This window comes from Gobio gobio, assembly GCF_949357685.1.
Source record: "Gobio gobio genome assembly, chromosome: 9".
Lineage (NCBI taxonomy): Eukaryota > Metazoa > Chordata > Actinopteri > Cypriniformes > Gobionidae > Gobio > Gobio gobio.
In genome coordinates, this window is record NC_137115.1 from 13,555,585 (window position 1) to 13,575,027 (window position 19,443).

At 39.0% G+C, this 19,443-nt stretch overlaps 1 protein-coding gene across 2 annotated transcripts in view; it reads left to right on the forward strand.

Moving 5' to 3' along the window:
* Positions 1–19,329, forward strand: part of akt2 (v-akt murine thymoma viral oncogene homolog 2) — a 45,868-nt gene extending 26,539 nt beyond the window's left edge. The window contains exons 4-15 of one of the 2 annotated variants that reach the window (XR_013817244.1): positions 1,856–1,967; positions 2,350–2,497; positions 2,807–2,938; positions 3,035–3,100; positions 3,199–3,267; positions 3,370–3,492; positions 3,662–3,790; positions 7,869–8,083; positions 8,165–8,252; positions 10,088–10,190; positions 12,868–13,140; positions 18,524–19,329. Coding sequence is in view for 1 of the 2 variants with exons in the window: in XM_079825944.1 (XP_079682070.1) it covers positions 1,856–1,967; positions 2,350–2,497; positions 2,807–2,938; positions 3,035–3,100; positions 3,199–3,267; positions 3,370–3,492; positions 3,662–3,790; positions 7,869–8,083; positions 8,165–8,252; positions 10,088–10,190; positions 12,868–12,947 (1,265 nt within the window). In the remaining variant the exon portion in view is untranslated. Of the gene's footprint in view, positions 1–1,855; positions 1,968–2,349; positions 2,498–2,806; positions 2,939–3,034; positions 3,101–3,198; positions 3,268–3,369; positions 3,493–3,661; positions 3,791–7,868; positions 8,084–8,164; positions 8,253–10,087; positions 10,191–12,867; positions 14,474–18,523 lie in introns of those variants that run through there. The other variant, XM_079825944.1, reaches the window with a different exon arrangement.
* The last annotated feature ends 114 nt before the right edge of the window (positions 19,330–19,443 follow it).

The following is a 19,443-nucleotide window of genomic DNA, read 5'->3' on the forward strand; positions in this document are numbered from 1 at the left end:
TGTGTGTGTGTGTGTGTGTGTGTGTGTGTGTGTGTGTGTGTGTGTGTGTGTGTGTGTGTGTGTGTGTGTGTGTGTGTGTGTGTGTGTGTGTGTGTGTGTGTGTGTGTGTGTGTGTGTGTGTGTGTGTGTGTGTGTGTGTGTGTGTGTGTGTGTGTGTGTGTGTGTGTGTGTGTGTGTGTGTGTGTGTGTGTGTGTGTGTGTGTGTCAGAGTGTCCCTCGATTAAGTTGGCTGACATGAGACGCAGCCATACAGACAGGACATTGACACACACACTGACACACAGAGACAGGACATTGACACACACACTGACACACAGAGACAGGACATTGACATACAGCGCGTTCTCGTGTCTTGTCGTGCTTAGAAGCATTTACATGTATAAGAGCGTGATCATATAATGTAACGCTCGGCAAAAATGGATATAAAAACGGACGCTGGAAATTATCACGGCCAGAAAAATTATCGAGCTCATTTTTTTTATTGTGCGATTAATTGATTTATTGACTATCGCGACAGGCCTACTCCCATAGTTGGTTTATTATTTATAACTTACCAATTATCATTTACAGAAACTATTGCTAAGGCAAGGGATGTGTGATATACAGTTAAACCAAAAATTATTCAGACACCAGATATAATTTTTTACTTGTGGGTGCAGGACACCAGTTCATTTAATGTAAGCAAAATAAAGTAAACTGTGACGACATATACCCAAAAATTCTTCATACAGTGGACTACCAGTAAAATTGATAAATTTGGGACCAAAGTTATTCAGACACTTTGACCTGACCATGTTTTGCTTGTTTTTTCTTTAATTGCTTATGTGACCTTTTACACCACAGACCGGACAAAATTAAGCATTGGTAATTTGGAAATTGGTAAATTGGTATTATCTAATTGTGTACGTGGATTACAATCAACCAATCAGCTGTCAGCTGTTAAATTTATTACATACCTTTCTATTAAAGTTATCTGACATCATCAAGATGAATTTTTTCTGACACAGTTTAACTCTGAGTTCTTGTCATATTTTATGACCATTTTCTAAACTATAGCGAATAAACTGTGATTAGTGTGAGTTTTGTTGAAGGTGTCTGAATACATTTTGGTTTGACTGTCATATGCACCAATATAGATAATTCGATGATATCAGCATTTTTTTGTTGTGGCTTTGTTTGGTTTTATGAATTGATTTATATCTGCCAATATTGCTTGAATTGTTTCTGCTTATTTTAAGTTTTGTATCACCTGCTTTAAATCTGGCGGGAAACTGTAGTTGGGACTTGATTTTGTTCATCAGGAATTGATTGGCTCGTTGTAGTTTGCAATTGCTGTGATCTCATGTGAGTGACGGGTTGAACCGCTCTCGCGCCAGTAAACATGTCATCAGAGAAGAGATGTCGTTGCACATGTGATGTGCACAAATAAATCATTTAATAAATACTGCAGTATTCTATAAAAAAAAAATTGAATGGTCCATTTTGATTTCATGGCCCTTTCCACTTTTCAAGGGAAAGGGCAAGTTTTTGTGACACAGAAAAGTGAGACAAGTTACACAATTCATCTTTAGCTAAAGTATAAATACAAATGTTTGAAAAAGTAATGAAAAATGAAAATAATTCTATAGTATAGTGTATAGTTATAATAAGAATTATTGTATTATTCATTTGCTTATTTTTTTTTCAATCAATGCTGGATGGTCTGGTGTTTAAATCTCCTACCGCCCTATTAAGACAACACGAGGCACAGATCAAATCACAGTTCACTTTTAATATGGTGTTTAGAATTTTTTGACCCATTCAAGAAATTTAAATCCCAAATGCAACTGCAATAAAACTTGAATATCCTTTACAGAGTGTCAGCTGATGAAGACTGAACGACCTCGACCGAACACGTTTGTCATCCGCTGCTTGCAGTGGACCACTGTTATTGAGCGCACCTTCCACGTGGATAGCAATGCTGAAAGGTGAGGAAATGAGATGGAGAGTCCTGCTGGATTCAGTCTTTGTTGTGAATGAATAAATTAGTGGAAGATGTTGAATGTTGTTTTTTTTCTGGGAAAGCAGATTTAGTTGTGTTAACTGGATTTTTGCCAATCGAAATGGTCAAAAAGGTTATTACTCACTGCCTGTTGCTTAAAATGAACCGTGAAATAGGTGAAAAACATTTCAGTAGAAACCGGAATTGTTTAGGTCATTTTGTGACTAAAAGGCCCGATTCTTCCAAAGGATTGTAATGATGTACATGAGGTCAGCAGGATCACACAAAATAACAAGAGGAACCGTAACCTGCTTTGCTACTTGCATTTAATGAATGACTAATATGACTTCATCTTGATGTCTTTGCAGAGAGGAGTGGATACGTGCCATCCAAGCTGTGGCCAATGGGCTCAAGTCCCGGGAAGAGGAGGAGCCAATGGACATCAACTTTGGCTCCCCTGGAGATAACAGCCTGGAAGGGATGGAGGCTGCAATCGCAAAATCCCGCACCAAAGTGGTGAGTGCCTTGCCTTGCCTTGCCTCAACATTTAGCCACGTTCTGGTTGTTTGGGTAGCACGATTCACTTCTCAGTAAGTAGAACAATACTCTTGCTTTTGAGAGAACCAATTTATCATGCACTTTGATCTTTGAGACCTTTTACATTCACAAACAGCTATAGTACATACTGCATGACAATAGGGACAATTTTTTAGTTTATTTCAGTTTATTTTTTGTATTCAACGATTCTAATCTGCATCACTGTAATTGTTCTATTGAGGTTTTATAATTATAGAATTATAAACTTTTCTTTATTTTCTTCATCAGACAATGAGTGACTTTGACTACTTAAAGCTGCTGGGTAAAGGCACTTTTGGAAAGGTGATTCTAGTGAGGGAAAAGGCTACTGGCATGTACTACGCTATGAAGATCCTACGCAAAGAGGTCATCATTGCTAAGGTGGGCACCACACAAATCAAAGTTTAAAATGCTCCTGAATCATTTGTTTCATATTAATGACATGGTGGCGTGTGTGTGTGTGTGTGTCTATTTCAGGACGAGGTCGCACACACAATCACAGAAAGCAGAGTGTTGCAGAACACACGGCACCCCTTCCTTACAGTATGTCCATCACTGTTAGGGTTTTGTTTGGTTAATTGCACAATTTTCTTGGTTTTAGATTTGCTAATTCAAATGTTTTTCTATCTTTCTGACTACAGACACTAAAATACGCCTTCCAGACACGAGATCGTCTGTGTTTTGTCATGGAGTATGCAAATGGGGGCGAGGTTTGTCACATCCTCTCGCTCCTTACAAAAACAAACTAGGAAAGCCTTCACTGTTCTGTCTCTTTGAAAATTCTGTTTTGTCTCCTTTTTACTTGTTTCCAGCTGTTCTTCCACTTGTCTCGAGAGCGTGTGTTTACAGAGGATAGAGCTCGCTTCTACGGGGCTGAAATTGTTTCAGCATTGGAGTATCTGCACTCTAAAGATGTCGTCTACAGGGACCTAAAGGTTTCCTCCTTTTATGTGCTGTGTAATTATTGTGAAAATAGTTTATGAATTGTGTTTGAAAAGTATGTCATGTAATTGTGTCATAGACCACAAAGATGAAGTCTGTGTTCTTTTTTTACCACTAATGACAGATTTCCTAATTCTGTTTGAATTGCGTTTCTCTCTGCAGCTGGAGAATCTAATGCTGGATAAAGATGGTCACATTAAAATCACAGACTTTGGCCTGTGTAAAGAGGGCATTACTAATGAGGCCACCATGAAGACATTCTGTGGGACCCCAGAGTACCTTGCTCCTGAGGTACTGCCAACTCTCCATTAACATGTTTTCTCATCCGATTTATAGATCATAGTTTGGTACCAGATAAAAGTGGAAAAACTCTAAATTAGGCTCATCTCTGAATTGTTCATTATTCAGTATTCAAAAACCACTAGGACAGTGTTATACATTTTGTTGACTTGTGTACTTGCATTTATCCAAAATGTTTCCAATACTGCTTACATCCAGAGAAATCTGCAATTTTATATCAATGCGTCACCTGTCAATGACATCACATCCGCGTTACCCTAGATTTCCGTGGAAACCCCAAAGACGCTTTAATATATTATGTTTTATTAGACAGGTGAAATGTGAATTTAAGTGATCAAATATAACTCTAACAAAGTTCAAGTTCAATGGAGGAGGCAGACATTAAACGTAACTTTAATCGAAAAAATATAGACAAACAACAAAAAGAAAGGACTGCAGCATAATAACATAATGAAAACAGCAGCATTAAAGGTCCCATGCTCTTGGTTGTGGTCTGCTTCATACCAAAGTACTGTTAATAAATGTATTACATTAGCTCATCCATGAACATGATTTCTGCCTAAGTCCCGGCGGATTGCTTTCCATCAGCTGTGGAGGTGAAAATGACAACTCCCATGATTCCACGCTCATTCACGGCATCGTCAGGCTACGCCTTTATTGTTTTGTATAAGTCTCAAGTCTGATTTATTTATAAAGCCCTTTTCACTACAGAAACAAGGCAAAACTGAGGATTTTGAAGGAAGAAAAAAAAAGGGCTGTCCTGTTACTTTAAGCGACCTCTAGCGGCGAAACTTGCATATTGTGCCTTTAAAGCAGGAAATAATTTAGTTGTTTGGGTGTTTTGAACTTCTCCACATTGAAAGGAGAGCAGAAGCTGAAAGTCATCTTCACAATATTGCACAATACATGTCAAGAAGTACTAGATCAAGGTTTAAGAAAATATTTTGCTCTGAGGTATTTCTTCTATTGACTAGTTAAAGCGTTAAACTAAAAATGTGTTGAGGCTCAGTTCTGAAAGTATCATTTCATGTCCAATTTAGTGTATCATATACATTTCATTATATTAAATATTAAAAGATGAAAAGGAATTGTTAAACATTGTTCATTTGAAGCAAATGAAGACCGAATAAACTGAAAGACAAAAGGTGAAGCTATTGCTCTATATTAATATAGTTGATGTAGAAAAAAGGCAAATCTTTTGGCAAAATTACTCTTTTGGCTAACAGAAAAAGATGCTTTGTAAACAAAGTATCAGTCTGTTATTCTCTGATTCCGATCTAATATGACTTCTGACCTTTAATGTTGCCAGAATCATAATCATATACTTTTTGTTCTTTGGCCAGAGGAGAACCTGCACCCCGACTGAGCCTGGTTTCTCCTAAGGTTTTTTTCTCCATTATGTCACCTGATGGAGTTTTGGTTCCTTGCCACCGTCGCCTCTGATGCCTTTGGCTTTGGCTTGCTCAGTTGGGGACAAAATATTCAATTATATTATTGGTCAGCTCATTTCAATAATCATAGTCATAATTTAGAGATAAAATTTTGAAAATTGTGATTTTTAATGTCCTCATTATTAGATAAAAGTCAAAAATATGATTTTAAAAGTCATAATAGTGAGATAAAAAGTCAAAAATACGTCATGCTAAGTCATAATTATAAGATAAAATGTTGAAAATATGATTTTAAAAGTCCTCATCATTAGATAAAAAGTCAAAAATATGACATGCTAAGTCATTGTGAGATGAACAGTTGAAATTAGGACTTTAAAAATGGTATAGGACTATTAAAATCTTATAATAATAATCATTTTTACATTATTGTTTTAGTTTTGTGCTATATATATTTTTTACATCCATTTTTACATTTTGTAATCAGTTTTTACAACAGAAATTAATCAATCAAAAACTTCCTTTAGCTTTTCATCTAAAACAAAATTAAATTCCTATCACCGTAAAGCACCGTAAAGCAATCTGTGTTGTGAAAAGCGCTATAGAAATAAAGGTGCCTTGACTTGTTTCTTCCCGGTGTGTTCTCATTGTTCACAGTTCATCAGTGCATGTTGTTCCAAAGAAGAAAAAATGTAATCTTCGTAAGCTTTCGTCATTGATCTTAAACGATATCCAAATATTAGCTAATAATGGTTTAAGGTACTGTTGTTGTAATGCATTCTTTATAAAATCTTTTCAGTATTTGACAGTCATTTACTGTTTGTTAAAGGTGTACAGTAAGCGATTTCTGAGAAACATTGTTGATTCTGAAATCAACACCCAAACAAACACACCCCTCCCTTCATTGCTCCACCCCGAAAATAACACGCACTGCGAAACACAGTAAAAGTCTAACAGCTGGCACATCAGACTGCCCCGTTACTACAGCTAATATTACAACAACATCATATCTTGTTTCTGTGAAAGCTAGCAAAACCAATGTTAGTCACATATTGAGCAGAAAGAAGCAACCTCTGCATCCTCTATTGTCTCTCCAGCTCTGGAAAGATTCTTCAGTGTTATCGGCGGGTCCTAGCTCTTGCCTGATCATGTTCCTCTGGCCTTTTCCTGTTTGATAATTTCTCAGTCATCCTTTCTACAGTCTTTCTACTAACGTCCTGCTTGCTCGCGCTCTCTCCTCCCCCATCATGAGTGGATGCTGATTGGCTACAAGAGTGTTTTGGTCAGATCCACTTTGTTTTTTCTTCACAGCCAGGACTACATCTAGCATATATTCACAAAATTATTTGTTTGGGTGTTTTATTTTAATGTTTTGGGTGTTTCTCAGAAATCACTTACTGCACCTTTAATGTAATAAAGGTTATGGCAATAATTCCAATTAAGATGTTTCAATTGGGAAATGTGGTGGTACGCTAGGAAAACCTGGTCTTTTTTCTTTTTCACATTTAATGTTCTTCTATCATAAATATGGCACATTATGAAAGAAAAATGGCTTGTGAATATTACATTTACTCTTCTTCTCCCACTTCACTTGCCCCTTTCATGAATTTCGGGAGAAGAGGATGAATTGACGTGTTGTAAATCGGACAGATAAGATTCTCTGAATTGCGGTGCAAACTAACATGGCGGCACTCATCGCATGTTATAGATCTGCTAACATGATCATTATAAAAGTTTATAAATAATAAGGTGATGCGTTCTAAAATAATGGTTGCCTTAAACTAACGCTGTGTAATACTTTAAACTGGGTTATGGCTGATTTATACTTCTGCATTGTTGTCCGCGTCAATGTGCAATTACACATACAGACCTCTAGGAGGCAGTGTCCACAGGCATGTTGATCGTGTAACCCACAGTATCAATGCAAAAGCCAAAGAAGCAGCAGCTTGTTTGTGTACATTGTCGGAGAAGCAGCAGCAGTGATGGCTTTCTTGCAGCTTGAGTTGTTGTATCTAATACAAATTAAGCATCTGTAGTTGATTAGTAGAGTTAAATAAGAGGCGATCTGTTGCTGGAATGCGTTTTTGAAATCATGCCGAGTGCTCGTGGCCGCTGTTTTCAGTAGCGGTGGCTCGTGCGCAGACAAGCGCTTCAATCGATTGCTGTAGCGGAGACATTATTCGTTTCGTTGAAATCACAAAACAAAATGCACCCAAATGTGTCCCGGTTCTTGATATACAATCACTGATTAACATCTTTGGTTTTAATGAGAAAATAAATAAACTATACACAGCGGATCTATGTATTTATTCACTAACATAAAGAATCTCTGGACTACAAAATATTGTTATATAGCAGATGTATGGATGAAACTATCATCCCATTTCTGGACACACACACACTCCTATCGCAGATTTTTAAAATGTATTCATTAACCTGAGCAGACCAATCACAGCGCTTGCGGTCCGCGTAGAATTGACGCGTTGTTACATTATTGGAGAGGTGCACGTCAGGGTACGTCGTAGGCTACTAGTGCAACACAGTTATACTACACACCAACACTTTAATATACTATCCTAATGTTAAAGAATTTGTTTCAGCTATTTGTTTTCTTTCTTTCTTTCTCTTTCTCTCTATATATGCTCCCTTTTTCATCTCTTCCACCACATTTTTTGCTGTAGGTATTAGAAGACAACGATTACGGCCGTGCTGTGGACTGGTGGGGTCTGGGAGTGGTCATGTATGAGATGATGTGTGGTCGGCTGCCATTCTATAACCAGGACCACGAGCGTCTGTTTGAGCTCATTTTAATGGAGGAGATTCGCTTTCCTAGAAACCTCTCGCCCGAGGCTAAGGCCCTGCTGGCCGGCCTGCTCAAGAAAGACCCCAAACAGAGGTATGAGGAGCGTCTGTTTCTACTTTTGTTGTGATGAAAGTCTTGCGTATGTCTTAACAACATGGATTTGGTGCTTTCAAGGCTTGGAGGAGGTCCTGAAGATGCCAAAGAAGTGATGACACACAAGTTCTTCAATTCCATGAACTGGCAAGATGTCCTTCAAAAGAAGGTAAAAGAGTTTAAAACAGTGAGAGAACCGATTCATCAGATGAGTTCATCACACAAGTTAAGAGTACACGGTTAATGTCTTTGACAAATGCTCTCAAATCTTGCTTGCGTTCGTGTTCAAATGGGGTGCATCAGTGTGATTTGATTGCGATGTGATCAGAAGAACTATACCCTCAAACCAAACGTCTTTTATTTGTAGTTCATTAGACATTTAAAGGGGTGGTAAACCACGATTTCACTATTCTAACTTTAGCTAACGTGTAATGTTGCTGCTTGAGCATAAACAACATCTGCAAAGTTACAACGTTCAAAGTTTAAAGCAAAGGGAGATATTTGCTTTTAAAGAAATCAGTTTCTAAGAACTACAGCAAACGGCCAGTAGGCGACTACACACATTCCTCCAGGGTTGGTGACATCAACAGGCTCAATATTTACATAAACCCCTCCTCCGAGAATATTAAATAAGGGGGGGTGAGGCCATTTTGTATCGCGGCGCTGTTGTGGTATAAGTTAGTTAGGCTGGAGTGTTGTTGCCGCGATGCCGAGGAAACGCTGTTATTTCCATCCGGATTGCAGGTCTGGGGTACTTGCTCTGTTCAGCCTTCCTTGGGACAGGGGTGCCTTGCAGAGCGTTTAACATACAGCATGTTATATGCACGTGTGTTTGAGTCAGCGGGGAATCAGGCGCGCGCAGGGCTCCCTGCATCCACCGTCTTCGCGATTTCAATGCCAGATTTGCACAACGTCAGCTGCGTGAAAAAAACACTGCCGGTGCGTGGATGCACGACGCGCGCGCTGCACATTTCACGGAGGACAACACAAACTTCCACAAACTTCGCGAGTTCAATACAGGATATGCACAACGGCTTGTCCTGAAAGCTGGATTTACAAACAGAAGCTGTTTACGGGCCACAACCTGTAAGTCTGATTTATTTTTCATCGATGTGTTTTCCTGTAATAGGTTGTAGCAAGGAAGTAAACAGATGACAACGCTGTTCTGCAAACCAGTCTGTTAAATGCTCATTCATACTTAACGTTATCCGACGAACACCTAACATTACAAACACTAACGTTAAAATCTCAACAGCGAACCTGGCATTAGTGTAAATGATTCTTTGATTAGAGCTTTTATGTATTGTTTATCTACAGGCATGCTAAACATGGTTCTGTGTGTGATTTGGCTAACTTACTAGTTAAAGCCAGTGCTTAGTGTTTGTTTTGGGTTAGTTCTTGCGACAGATATTTGGCTGTAATCATTCTAAAAATACAAAAGTTAAAGTGCCATTCAGTAGCGATCATTATAGATCCGCAGTCTTTACTCTTGAGGACTGAACAGGTTCTGCTCGATCATCTTCACTCAAATGTTCTGGATCTGATTCGGGCTCATATGGTTTTATTGACGCCGTTGTTTCTAACACTGACCAAAGCAAGCACAGCCTCCGGTAAGGGGCGTGACGTTTCCGACATACGTGCACTAGGCGTTTAGCGAATCACAACACACTGGGCCAGCTAACCAATCAGAGCCCACTGCGTATTTTTGAGGGACTGGCTTCATACAACCCGGAAAGCATCAGACCGTTTTACAAGGAGGGACAGAGCAGTGTAGAATAAAGGTCAAATATATGAAAAATTAGGCAATTTTTTTTAAAACGAAGCATGAACACATGTTACAGTGCACCCCACAAACACAGTCAAGCCTTCAAAAGAATGTGTTTTACCACCCCTTTAACATTGGTTGTTTATGCTGATCTTTGCATTTGGCTAATGAGGTATGTGTGAACTGAATGTTTTCTATAGAGTTTTTTTTCTCACTCTCACCCACCATGTTTACTGCAGCTCATCCCACCCTTCAAGCCGCAAGTGACCTCAGAGACAGACACACGCTACTTTGACGACGAGTTCACTGCACAGACCATTACTGTCACGCCACCTGACCAATGTGAGTACCTCAGTCCTTCTTCACTGCCTGTCTGCATGAGAGGAGTCACGACTCTTAGTGTGTCTGAGAAAACAGTCACTCTGTGGAAAATAACTCCAAATAGTGATGGGAATGTATTTTATATATTTGAAGTTGGAGTTTTTCCCTCTTTTCCATCTCGATTTGAATCGCTTATGAATGCCCGCGTTCGAATTAGGGGTAACCTAGGGGCGGCGATTGCTTGAATGGTGGGTTCATTATTATTCTTAATCAAAAACACAATAACAAAACAGTACATTGACAAACGCGCTTAAATTAAATATAGAACTTTCATTAACAAAGCGAATAAGCACAGCAGCCTCATTCTTGTGGTGCGCGTAAATTAGAAGTGTTACCTCTGGATGCTGACATCTTCATCAGGCAAAGTTTACAGATTGCCTCATTAATGTTTGCAGGTTCCCTATTAGCATTTACAAAATATTGCCAAATAGGCACTTTTACATTTGGCTTTAAAACCGAATCTTCCGCCATTGTCTTGCCAGTCAGCTCACCTCACTCTTGTCACGTGATAAATGAGATCTGACTCCAGCTGCTGATCTGTGCTGCGACACACTCACGCTGAATTGAGCAGACGTGTTACATTTTTCATTGTAGTGTCTGTTTTCTAACTGAACTAAATTATTTGTATTACTTAGGGATGGCTCAATACCACAATTTTGGCTTCGGTACGGTACCACAATCTAATACCGAAGTACCGATATTAAATCGATACCATACAGGGTCTGAATTTTGGCGCGGGTAATGCGCATAATTTTACTCACTCTCGCAGGTTTGAGGTTTATAAAGCGGGAAATTAACGCAAATGTTTATTATTAAATGAATCAACAAAGATTATCAAATCAGTCATTTGGAAACTCTTGTGCAAAGTAATTTCAGCAATACACCCTTCTCTAGCTCTGAAAATGAGCAAATTGCTTCTAGCTTCAAAAGACATCACACATGCACAATAAAAGCAATCTGCGCGCTCCGATTCAAAACTTATGCTTTCGTTTCGGGACAGCTGACGGAAATCACTACCCACGTCTTTTTAAATCTTGCCAATTTGAACATGCAAGCGATTTTATAGCATTCCGTCACACATGGGATGGGAGCTAAGAGAGTTTTCTTTGTGCTCATACCAACAACAAACAGACAAGCCTAAAGAGCGTCGCGCATTCCAAATTAAGTTGTTTTTCCTTAGTCAAATACAAACTTATGTCAAATGTCCATCTTTAGTGAGCAGTCACATAAACACAGTTGGTTACATCTTACGCGAATATAGGGGAATAGTATGCGTGCAAATATTATGAAATCTAAATGTCATTGGTTGAAACGAACGCTGGAGAATTCATTATATTTAAACGATACGATCTTATGTATGTGCGTTGATCTGTTAAAAGAAAATAAATGTCTAAATTAGATGGTTTGATTTATGCACTCACCTGTCAATCTCTTAATGTCTTGTACAAGTCAGGATGGGCAAGTGGCAGATGCTTGGCAAGGTTTGATGGTTCTTCAGCAGTTTTATAAGCAAAGTAATTCCAAATTTCACGTCTAATCCTCTCTTTATTAACTCCTTTTGTGCGTGTTGAGTGAGATTCAACTGCTGTATTAATTTTGTTCCTCTATGGCGCCACATGACATTTGCCGGTTTCGCGTCAGTTTGGGTAGCGCACTGCCACCTAGCGGTGAACTTCGGAACAGCAGTATATACCGAAATGAGCAAAATCTTGATATCGTACCGTTTGAAATAAAATACATACCGGTGTTTTCCCAGTACCGGTATACCGCGCATCCCTAGTATTACTATAAAAAAAAATCTAAACGACCGTAGGGGGTGGTGCCGCTGTGGGCAAGTAATGTAATCGGTGTGCGGCTAAACACTGTAACAGCGACTATCGCAGCAAGCCTAACCCTGACATATGAAATGGATCAGAATTTTATTGAATGGTTTATTCAATTTAAAAAAAGAAAAATGTTTTTTGTTGAGAATCAGAAACACCCCAGTTTTAGAGCAGTTGTTGATATTTAAATGGCCAAAAATTAAGATGAAATTCTGATACCTTGTAATGTAAATCAATCATATCTTTATAACAGAAAGTAACATATTGTTTGCATTATCCCCCACAATGCTTGACGCGTTATAGGCTATATATAAATAGATCAAATTTTGTAGTCTCTTTAGGCTTGGTCTTTTTACTATGAAAATATTTTTGCTTCGGCCTGTCATTTGATAGGATATTTGACAAGAAGGATATTTTGACATAATTTTGTCTCTGTCCATTTAAGCACAAAAAGAAGCAAATGAGAACACTCTCTGTGAGCCACGACCCGAAAGATGTTTTAGAATTATTCTATACAAAGATGTATATCATACTGTAGGCTTTATAGGGTTAAATATTAAATGCTCAAAACATTTGTAAAAAATTAAACGTATGAACTAGGGATGTGACGATACATCGCGATTCGGGATTTATAGAGTTGGTTTTATCCAAGGCTCCGCTTATAAGGTATAATTCACAAAAAAAATTGATGAATTGTTCACAATAAGATCTATAACATGCATTTAAACAGAGATAATAGTTGTGATAGATAATACTGAATAAAATAAGATGAGCTGATTTGGTTTTTCTTTGGTTTGTGTCTCCATTGCTTGCAGATGACAGTCTTGATGCGGAGGACCCAGATACACGCACACACTTCTCGCAGTTCTCCTACTCAGCCAGTGTGCGGGATTGACCACACCCCCCTCTCCCCCCCCCCCCCCCCCCGCCACTCTCTCACCCTTACCAGCAAACCGGACGCCCCTCACATACACAAACGCAAACTCGTACAAAGGACACGTGCACCAGCAACCCAAGCCTTCTGAGGAAGCGGGTTCTAGGCGGGAGTACGGCATCTGTGAATGATCCCGAACAGGTGGTACCCTCTGGTCAGTCCTGGTTTACGATTGGCTTTCCATCCAGCCAATCGTAGCCTGACACTACACACTGCAACACAATCCACCAATCACTGAATAAATCTCAACCAATCAAGCACCATCGAGAACACCGCTCAGCACCAGCAGGTTTCAGGACACACGCTCACACTCAAAACACTGGACTACAGGACTAAAGCTTCTTGTAAACACAAATATTGAACACGCTCTAAATCATCTTGTGGGGACAAAAGAAATCAAACTATTTGGACTTTTTCCCCCCACTGATTGTTACAGTTTTAAAGCCATATTTCTGCAATTGTACAAGTGCTCTTTCTGGAACTAGCTGTTACCAATAGTGTTTTTACAGCGGGAGGACAGATGATGGGGTAACACCGAAAGGAATAGTGCTGTTTCTCGGCCTGGGTAGCGTACCGAATGCTGTGTGCGTGTGCGGACGGACGGATGCGTGTTCTCAAACCTACTTCTTAAACTGTGTCTTTTTTGTTTCGATTTTTGTACATGGGCATACCGTTGAGTAGTAGACCGGGGTGGGATCGTTAGGGGTTTGGGAGGCTCACACACTATAGATGTGAAAATGTTTGTGCTTTAAAGGGAAAAGAGAGGGAGACATCTCTAGCGTGTTAACAGGGAGGTCGTGGTTTCCTGCCTCCCCAAGCGGGAACCTTGAAACCGGCTTTCTGGAGAGGCCTTTTTCCAGTTTTCATCCACTGCCCCCAGAGGCTTGATGTTCCAAGGTCAGTGTATCATAGAAACTCTCCATCATGTTGTTTTCATTCTCTCAAAAGTTTTGCAGGCATTGATGTGGAAGTTTAGAGACAAACGTACAGGCAACAACAACCAAAAAAACAACAACGAGGATTTAAATGTCCTGTTATTTAACTGCAATAGCTACTGCGACAGCGTGACTGACTGCTTAAAGTAGCAAACGGTGGAAACGTGTACCTGCGTGCCACACCATTGTTGTCGCAGCATTGACACTTTTTTCATTTCTCCTTTTTTATTAGCCTAGTAAGAAACAAATGGTTAGGATGTCTGAGAGGAAATGTTAACTTCATCTCCAGATGTGTAACGTTAGGTGTGCTTCTCCAGACAGAAGCTGTCAGAACGCACCGCTTTAGATGTGTGAGGTGTTATTTTCTTCTTTTGCCTTTTTAAAGATTCTTCATGTAAGGAACATCAAACTATTTTTGTTTTATTCATTATTTTATTTGGATAATTTTTTTCGTCTTTTTGTTCCATTCACCCACTCCCTGAAATTAAATTGTCTTGATAAAATATATATAAAATATATATTACAATAGTAAAGTTTTTCTTTTTGTTTGTTTGTTTGTTTCTTTTGTCCATTTTTCCATTTGTGTGAGTGTGTGCTTCATTTGTGCATGTGTGGGTGTGTAATAAGGTAGTCACAGTATATATTTGCAACGGGAAATGAAAAACCTCCTTCAAGATATGACGATCCTTCTTGTTTAAACGTCATATATATTAGCAACCCTCCTCCATAGACCTAATCATACAGGAAGGTCCACACTGGTTTCAACTGCAGGGCCGAACTGAATTGCTTCTATGGCTCTTAAACACATCATGCCCAAACCGTGCCGGCTAGGTTTTGAAACGGCCCTTATTGCCTTGACTGAGAGAGACCGCTAGATGGTGCCATTTGCCTGTGTCATTAAATAATACATTGCTCCGGACATGAATAACATTTGTGCACTCTCATTCACACCATTAATGATGCTCAAATATAGTTTTTAAAAGAAACTTTTGGGTGGAGACATGAGGGGCAAAGATCTGAAGTGGTCTGCTGTAGTGCTTTCACCCATCTTTCTTGTGTGTATATACCTACCTGTAGGACAAATCAGCTTTTGAAGTGAAATTATTTTGCAACTTTAACCATCGACTGTTCTGTTCTGAATGTGATGAACAATCACGAATGTCATCATTGATGCTCAGTTTGCTTTTTTAGTGCTGGGGATGCAAACATTGGGGGAAACTTGAAATATGTCAGCAAACTTTTGGATATTTTTTTTTTTTTTTTTGCTACAGAGTGCTATGGGTTATGCTTTGCTATTAGGACATTCATGCAAGTAAATTCTTTTACCAAAAACTGTATGTCTGCCTCTTTTACTAACCCAATCGTGTTTGAAATTAACCCTAGTGGAAATGTTTTTGAGACGGCGTTCTTCCGCCAGGGGTGAAAAAGGAGAGCTCACAGGAGAACAAGTTTTGTCTCAAGTATTAATTGGAATTATTTGTAAATGGAGATGAAAAATGCCTTAATATCTACAAAATGGTTTTAAAAACCTGTATAGAGGATCATGAATCGTGACCGTGATTACTCCCACAGCGGTTAGATGAGTAACACATGCTGCATGATAATTCAGTCTACTTTAGCAGTGGGCTGGATATTAATCTGCACCTGATGACACAGAAAAAATCTTTCATGGCCAATAAATAAAAAATACGGGGAAACAGTTTTTGCTTTTGACCAATCAGCATCCAGAACTGGAACTATCCATTTATTAACCAGTGATATTTTGTTGGGTGTTCCTGTAGAGCAGTGCATCCAAACCAGGGGACGAGAGCTCACTAGGGGTCCATAAGATGGCATAAAGTATTTAAAATAAGACTAGACATGCTAAATAAAAAAAAAATCTAAACTGGCATTATTCTTATTTTAATTTGTCACCAATCATTTTTAAGAACGAGTTTCAACGCGTTTTAAATGTGTGATTTCTAGACGTAAAATAAAATACCACAAGATTTAAATTTTTTAAAAGTAATGGACATTTTTATAATAAACACGTTTGCTTATTGTATGTAAATAAATAATCTGATTAATCTATTGAAAGTCAACATTACATCTTAAGTATAATAACCTATATGGGTGATCGAATATTATGCTGGACTATGAAGATCTTTGGAATCACAGTCGATTTTAAAGATTTCTTTGGTCATGCCCATCACGGTGCCGATTCCACACAAATCAAATACTAACCTCTAACCCTACCCTTAAATTGAAAGTTCACTCAAAAATTAATATTCATGTCATTCCAAACCGGTATGACTTTCTTCAGTGGCACAAAAGATGTTTCAGTGATATCTCAGGGTCCCCCCCATATTGTCAACGGTCACCAAAACTCTGTGGCTACCACCTTTAAAATATAATCTTCCATGTTCTGCAGAAGAATGTAATTCATACAGGTTTGGAATTACATGCACAACGAGCACATCTTGATGACAGTACCTAATATTTGCCGTGATCTGATCCACTGATCTGTACAAAGGGGTCCATTTAAGTCTGACAAGATTTTCTACTTGCGTATGTCATATCACTAGAACACAGAATCAAAATAAGTTAATTATTTCATGAGAAACTGGGTAATTATTTAAAAAAAAAAAGTCATCTAAAACTGAGTAATTATATGCATAGTCATCAAAAATGTTTCCAGTAGTCTTTGTAATGAAAGGTTACATCCAAAACACAATTGAACAATCACAAAAATGCTTATTAAAGAGCTGTTTAATTTTGCATTGGTTACACAAAGCCTGGTTCCTGACAAATCTGTTCTTCCCAAGAGAAAATGGTTTGTGTGAACCATGCCCTTAAAAGAACGGGACCTTAAAATGTGTAAAAAGCTGGAAAGACTACAGAAGCTTTGCTAACAACCTGGGTGTTCTTGGATCCATGCATGGTAAGATACCATGTCTTCAAATGTGGGAAATTTTGGACTGTTGCTACTCTCCCAAGAGGACATCCTGCAAAAATCACTCAATGAACACAGCAGGCAATCCTGAATGAGGTGAACCCAAGACCTCCAGAAAACTACAAACTTCTGAAATCTTTGTTCATTTGTCCATCACCAGAACAAGGATGGTGTTCATGAAAGGGCACGGATAACATAAAGGAAGCCACTGCTGGCAAAAAATGTCAAGGCATGTCTCATGTTTGACCAAACCCACTTGGATGTTCCACAATGTGTCTGGGGAAATGATCTGTGCAGCCAGTTGAGACAACTGTTGAGACAAACGTTGAACTTTTTGTCAAAAAAGCACAGTGCTTTATTTAGAAGCACACCAACAAGATCCCAACTCAAAACCTGGACACTTTGCAGTCCTTGAAGCAACTATGGATTAAAAATTGTATCAAGACATTTTACAGGAGAATGTCAGAACAGCAGATCATGTCTTCAAGCTTTAGAGAGGTTTGGTGATGCAACAAGACAATGCTACTGTAGTAGATGGTTGCATAGTTATAATTACTTCCTAATATTATCAATCTTGCACTTAAAGAAGTTCATAAAGTCATTACTGCTGTGCTGTTTGGAAATATCAGAAGTTGAAGCTTTATTTCTTGTTAATTTAGCCACTGTATCAAATAAATACCTAGGGCTGTGTTTGTATTCTTCTAAGAGAGTCGAGAAATAAGCAGATCTAGCAGTTTTTACTGCCTTTCTGCATGCAATCATGCTCTCTTTCCACAAAATGCGAAAAACCTCCAGTTTTATTTTCTTCCAGCTGCGCTCCAATTTTCTGGCTGCTGTTTTAAGGGCCCGAGTGTGCTCGTTGTACCACGGCATTGGACTATTTAATCTTCTTTAAGCGCAGAGGAGCAACTGTGTCTAAAGTGCTGGAAAAGAGAGAGTCAGTAGTTTCTGTTTGCAACATCGAATTCCTCTAGGCTATCTGGGATGCTGAGGAGATGGAACTGATGAGGAAGATTATTTACAAAGCAGTCTTTAGTGGCAGCGGTGATAGTCCTGCCATATTTGAAATGAGGAGACAGCTTTGCATCCTTTGCTAAATTAAGTATGCACAATACTAGATAATGATCTGAGATGTCAATCACAATGCGTCTTTTTCATTATCTGACAGCAACATTTTGAAAATGATACCATTATCGTCTCAGAGAAAACAAAAAAAAATAGAATTTGTGAAAACAGTGCAATCTGCGCATGCATATTACGTGTTCAGTCTATAGGTGCGTAATGTTTCTTCACAAAGTGACATCGCCAACTATTGGCCTGGCATTCTTTTTTAGTCGTTTTCGCAGATCCGTGTAAACAGGGATTGTTTTGACAACATTGTCAACGTTGACCATGTGAAGGAAAAACTTTTCCTGTTTAGGACATGGTTGTCGTGTAAACTTCCCCTTGATGTATTCAATTAAAATGTGAAAAATACAATTGTTTGTGTGTTATTAGTTTAGTCAGATTATGTTTGTCTACAAATGCAAGTTAAATTCTGATCAATTGTTCAGTTCTTGGACTCATCCTCTTCTCCATATACACTACATTACTGGGACCCATTATACAGGTGCATGGTTTCTCCTACCATTGATATGCTGATGACACACAGCTCTACCTTTCATTTGCAGATGACCCCACAGTAGCTGCACGAATCTCAAGCTATCTGGCAACTGGTGGACATCTCAGCATGGATGGAAGAGCATCACCTGAAGCTCAACCTGGCAAAGACTGAGCTTCTTGTCTTCCCTGCCAATCTGACTACAGCACGATGTCACCCGCCAGCTAGGTTCATCATTGATTACCCCATCAAGGTCAGTCAGAAATCTAGGAGTAATCTTTGAGGACCAGCAGACCTTCAAAGACCACATTGCAAAGACAGCTCGGTCATGCAGGTTTGCACTACACAACATCAGGAAGATCAGGCCTTTCCTATAACTGAGCATGCACCACAGCTTCTCGCCCAGGCCCTGGTCATTTCTAGGCTTGATTACTGCAATAGTCTTCTGGCTAGACTTCCATCATGAGCAATCAAACCTCTCCAAATGATTCAGAATGCTGCAGCACGTCTTGTCTTCAATGAGCCTCTGCACTGGCTACCACTTGCTGCTCGCATTAAGTTCAAGGCATTGATGCTTGCTTACAGATCTAACAAAGGCTCAGCACCCTCCCACTTCCACTCGTTCTTACGATTCTACATCCCTAGCAGAAGTCTGTGATCGGAAAATGAGCGACGGCTCCTGATACTATCACAGAGAGGCACAAAATCACTCTCCAGAACATTTTCACTCACTGTTCCTTGCTGGTGGAATGATCTCCTTGCCTTCATCCGGAATGCAGAATCCCTGACAATTTTCAATAGACAACTGAAAACTTAAGTGCCGTGAGCACTTAACCTCATCATTAAATAAATCTATGCTTTCACTTTTGAAACTTTTATGAGCACTTGTGTTTATTTGCCTCTTTACAATGAATCGCTTGATGTATTCCTCTTTTGAAAGGAGTACAAAAAGCATCTGCAAAATGAATGAATGTAATGTAAATGTAAATA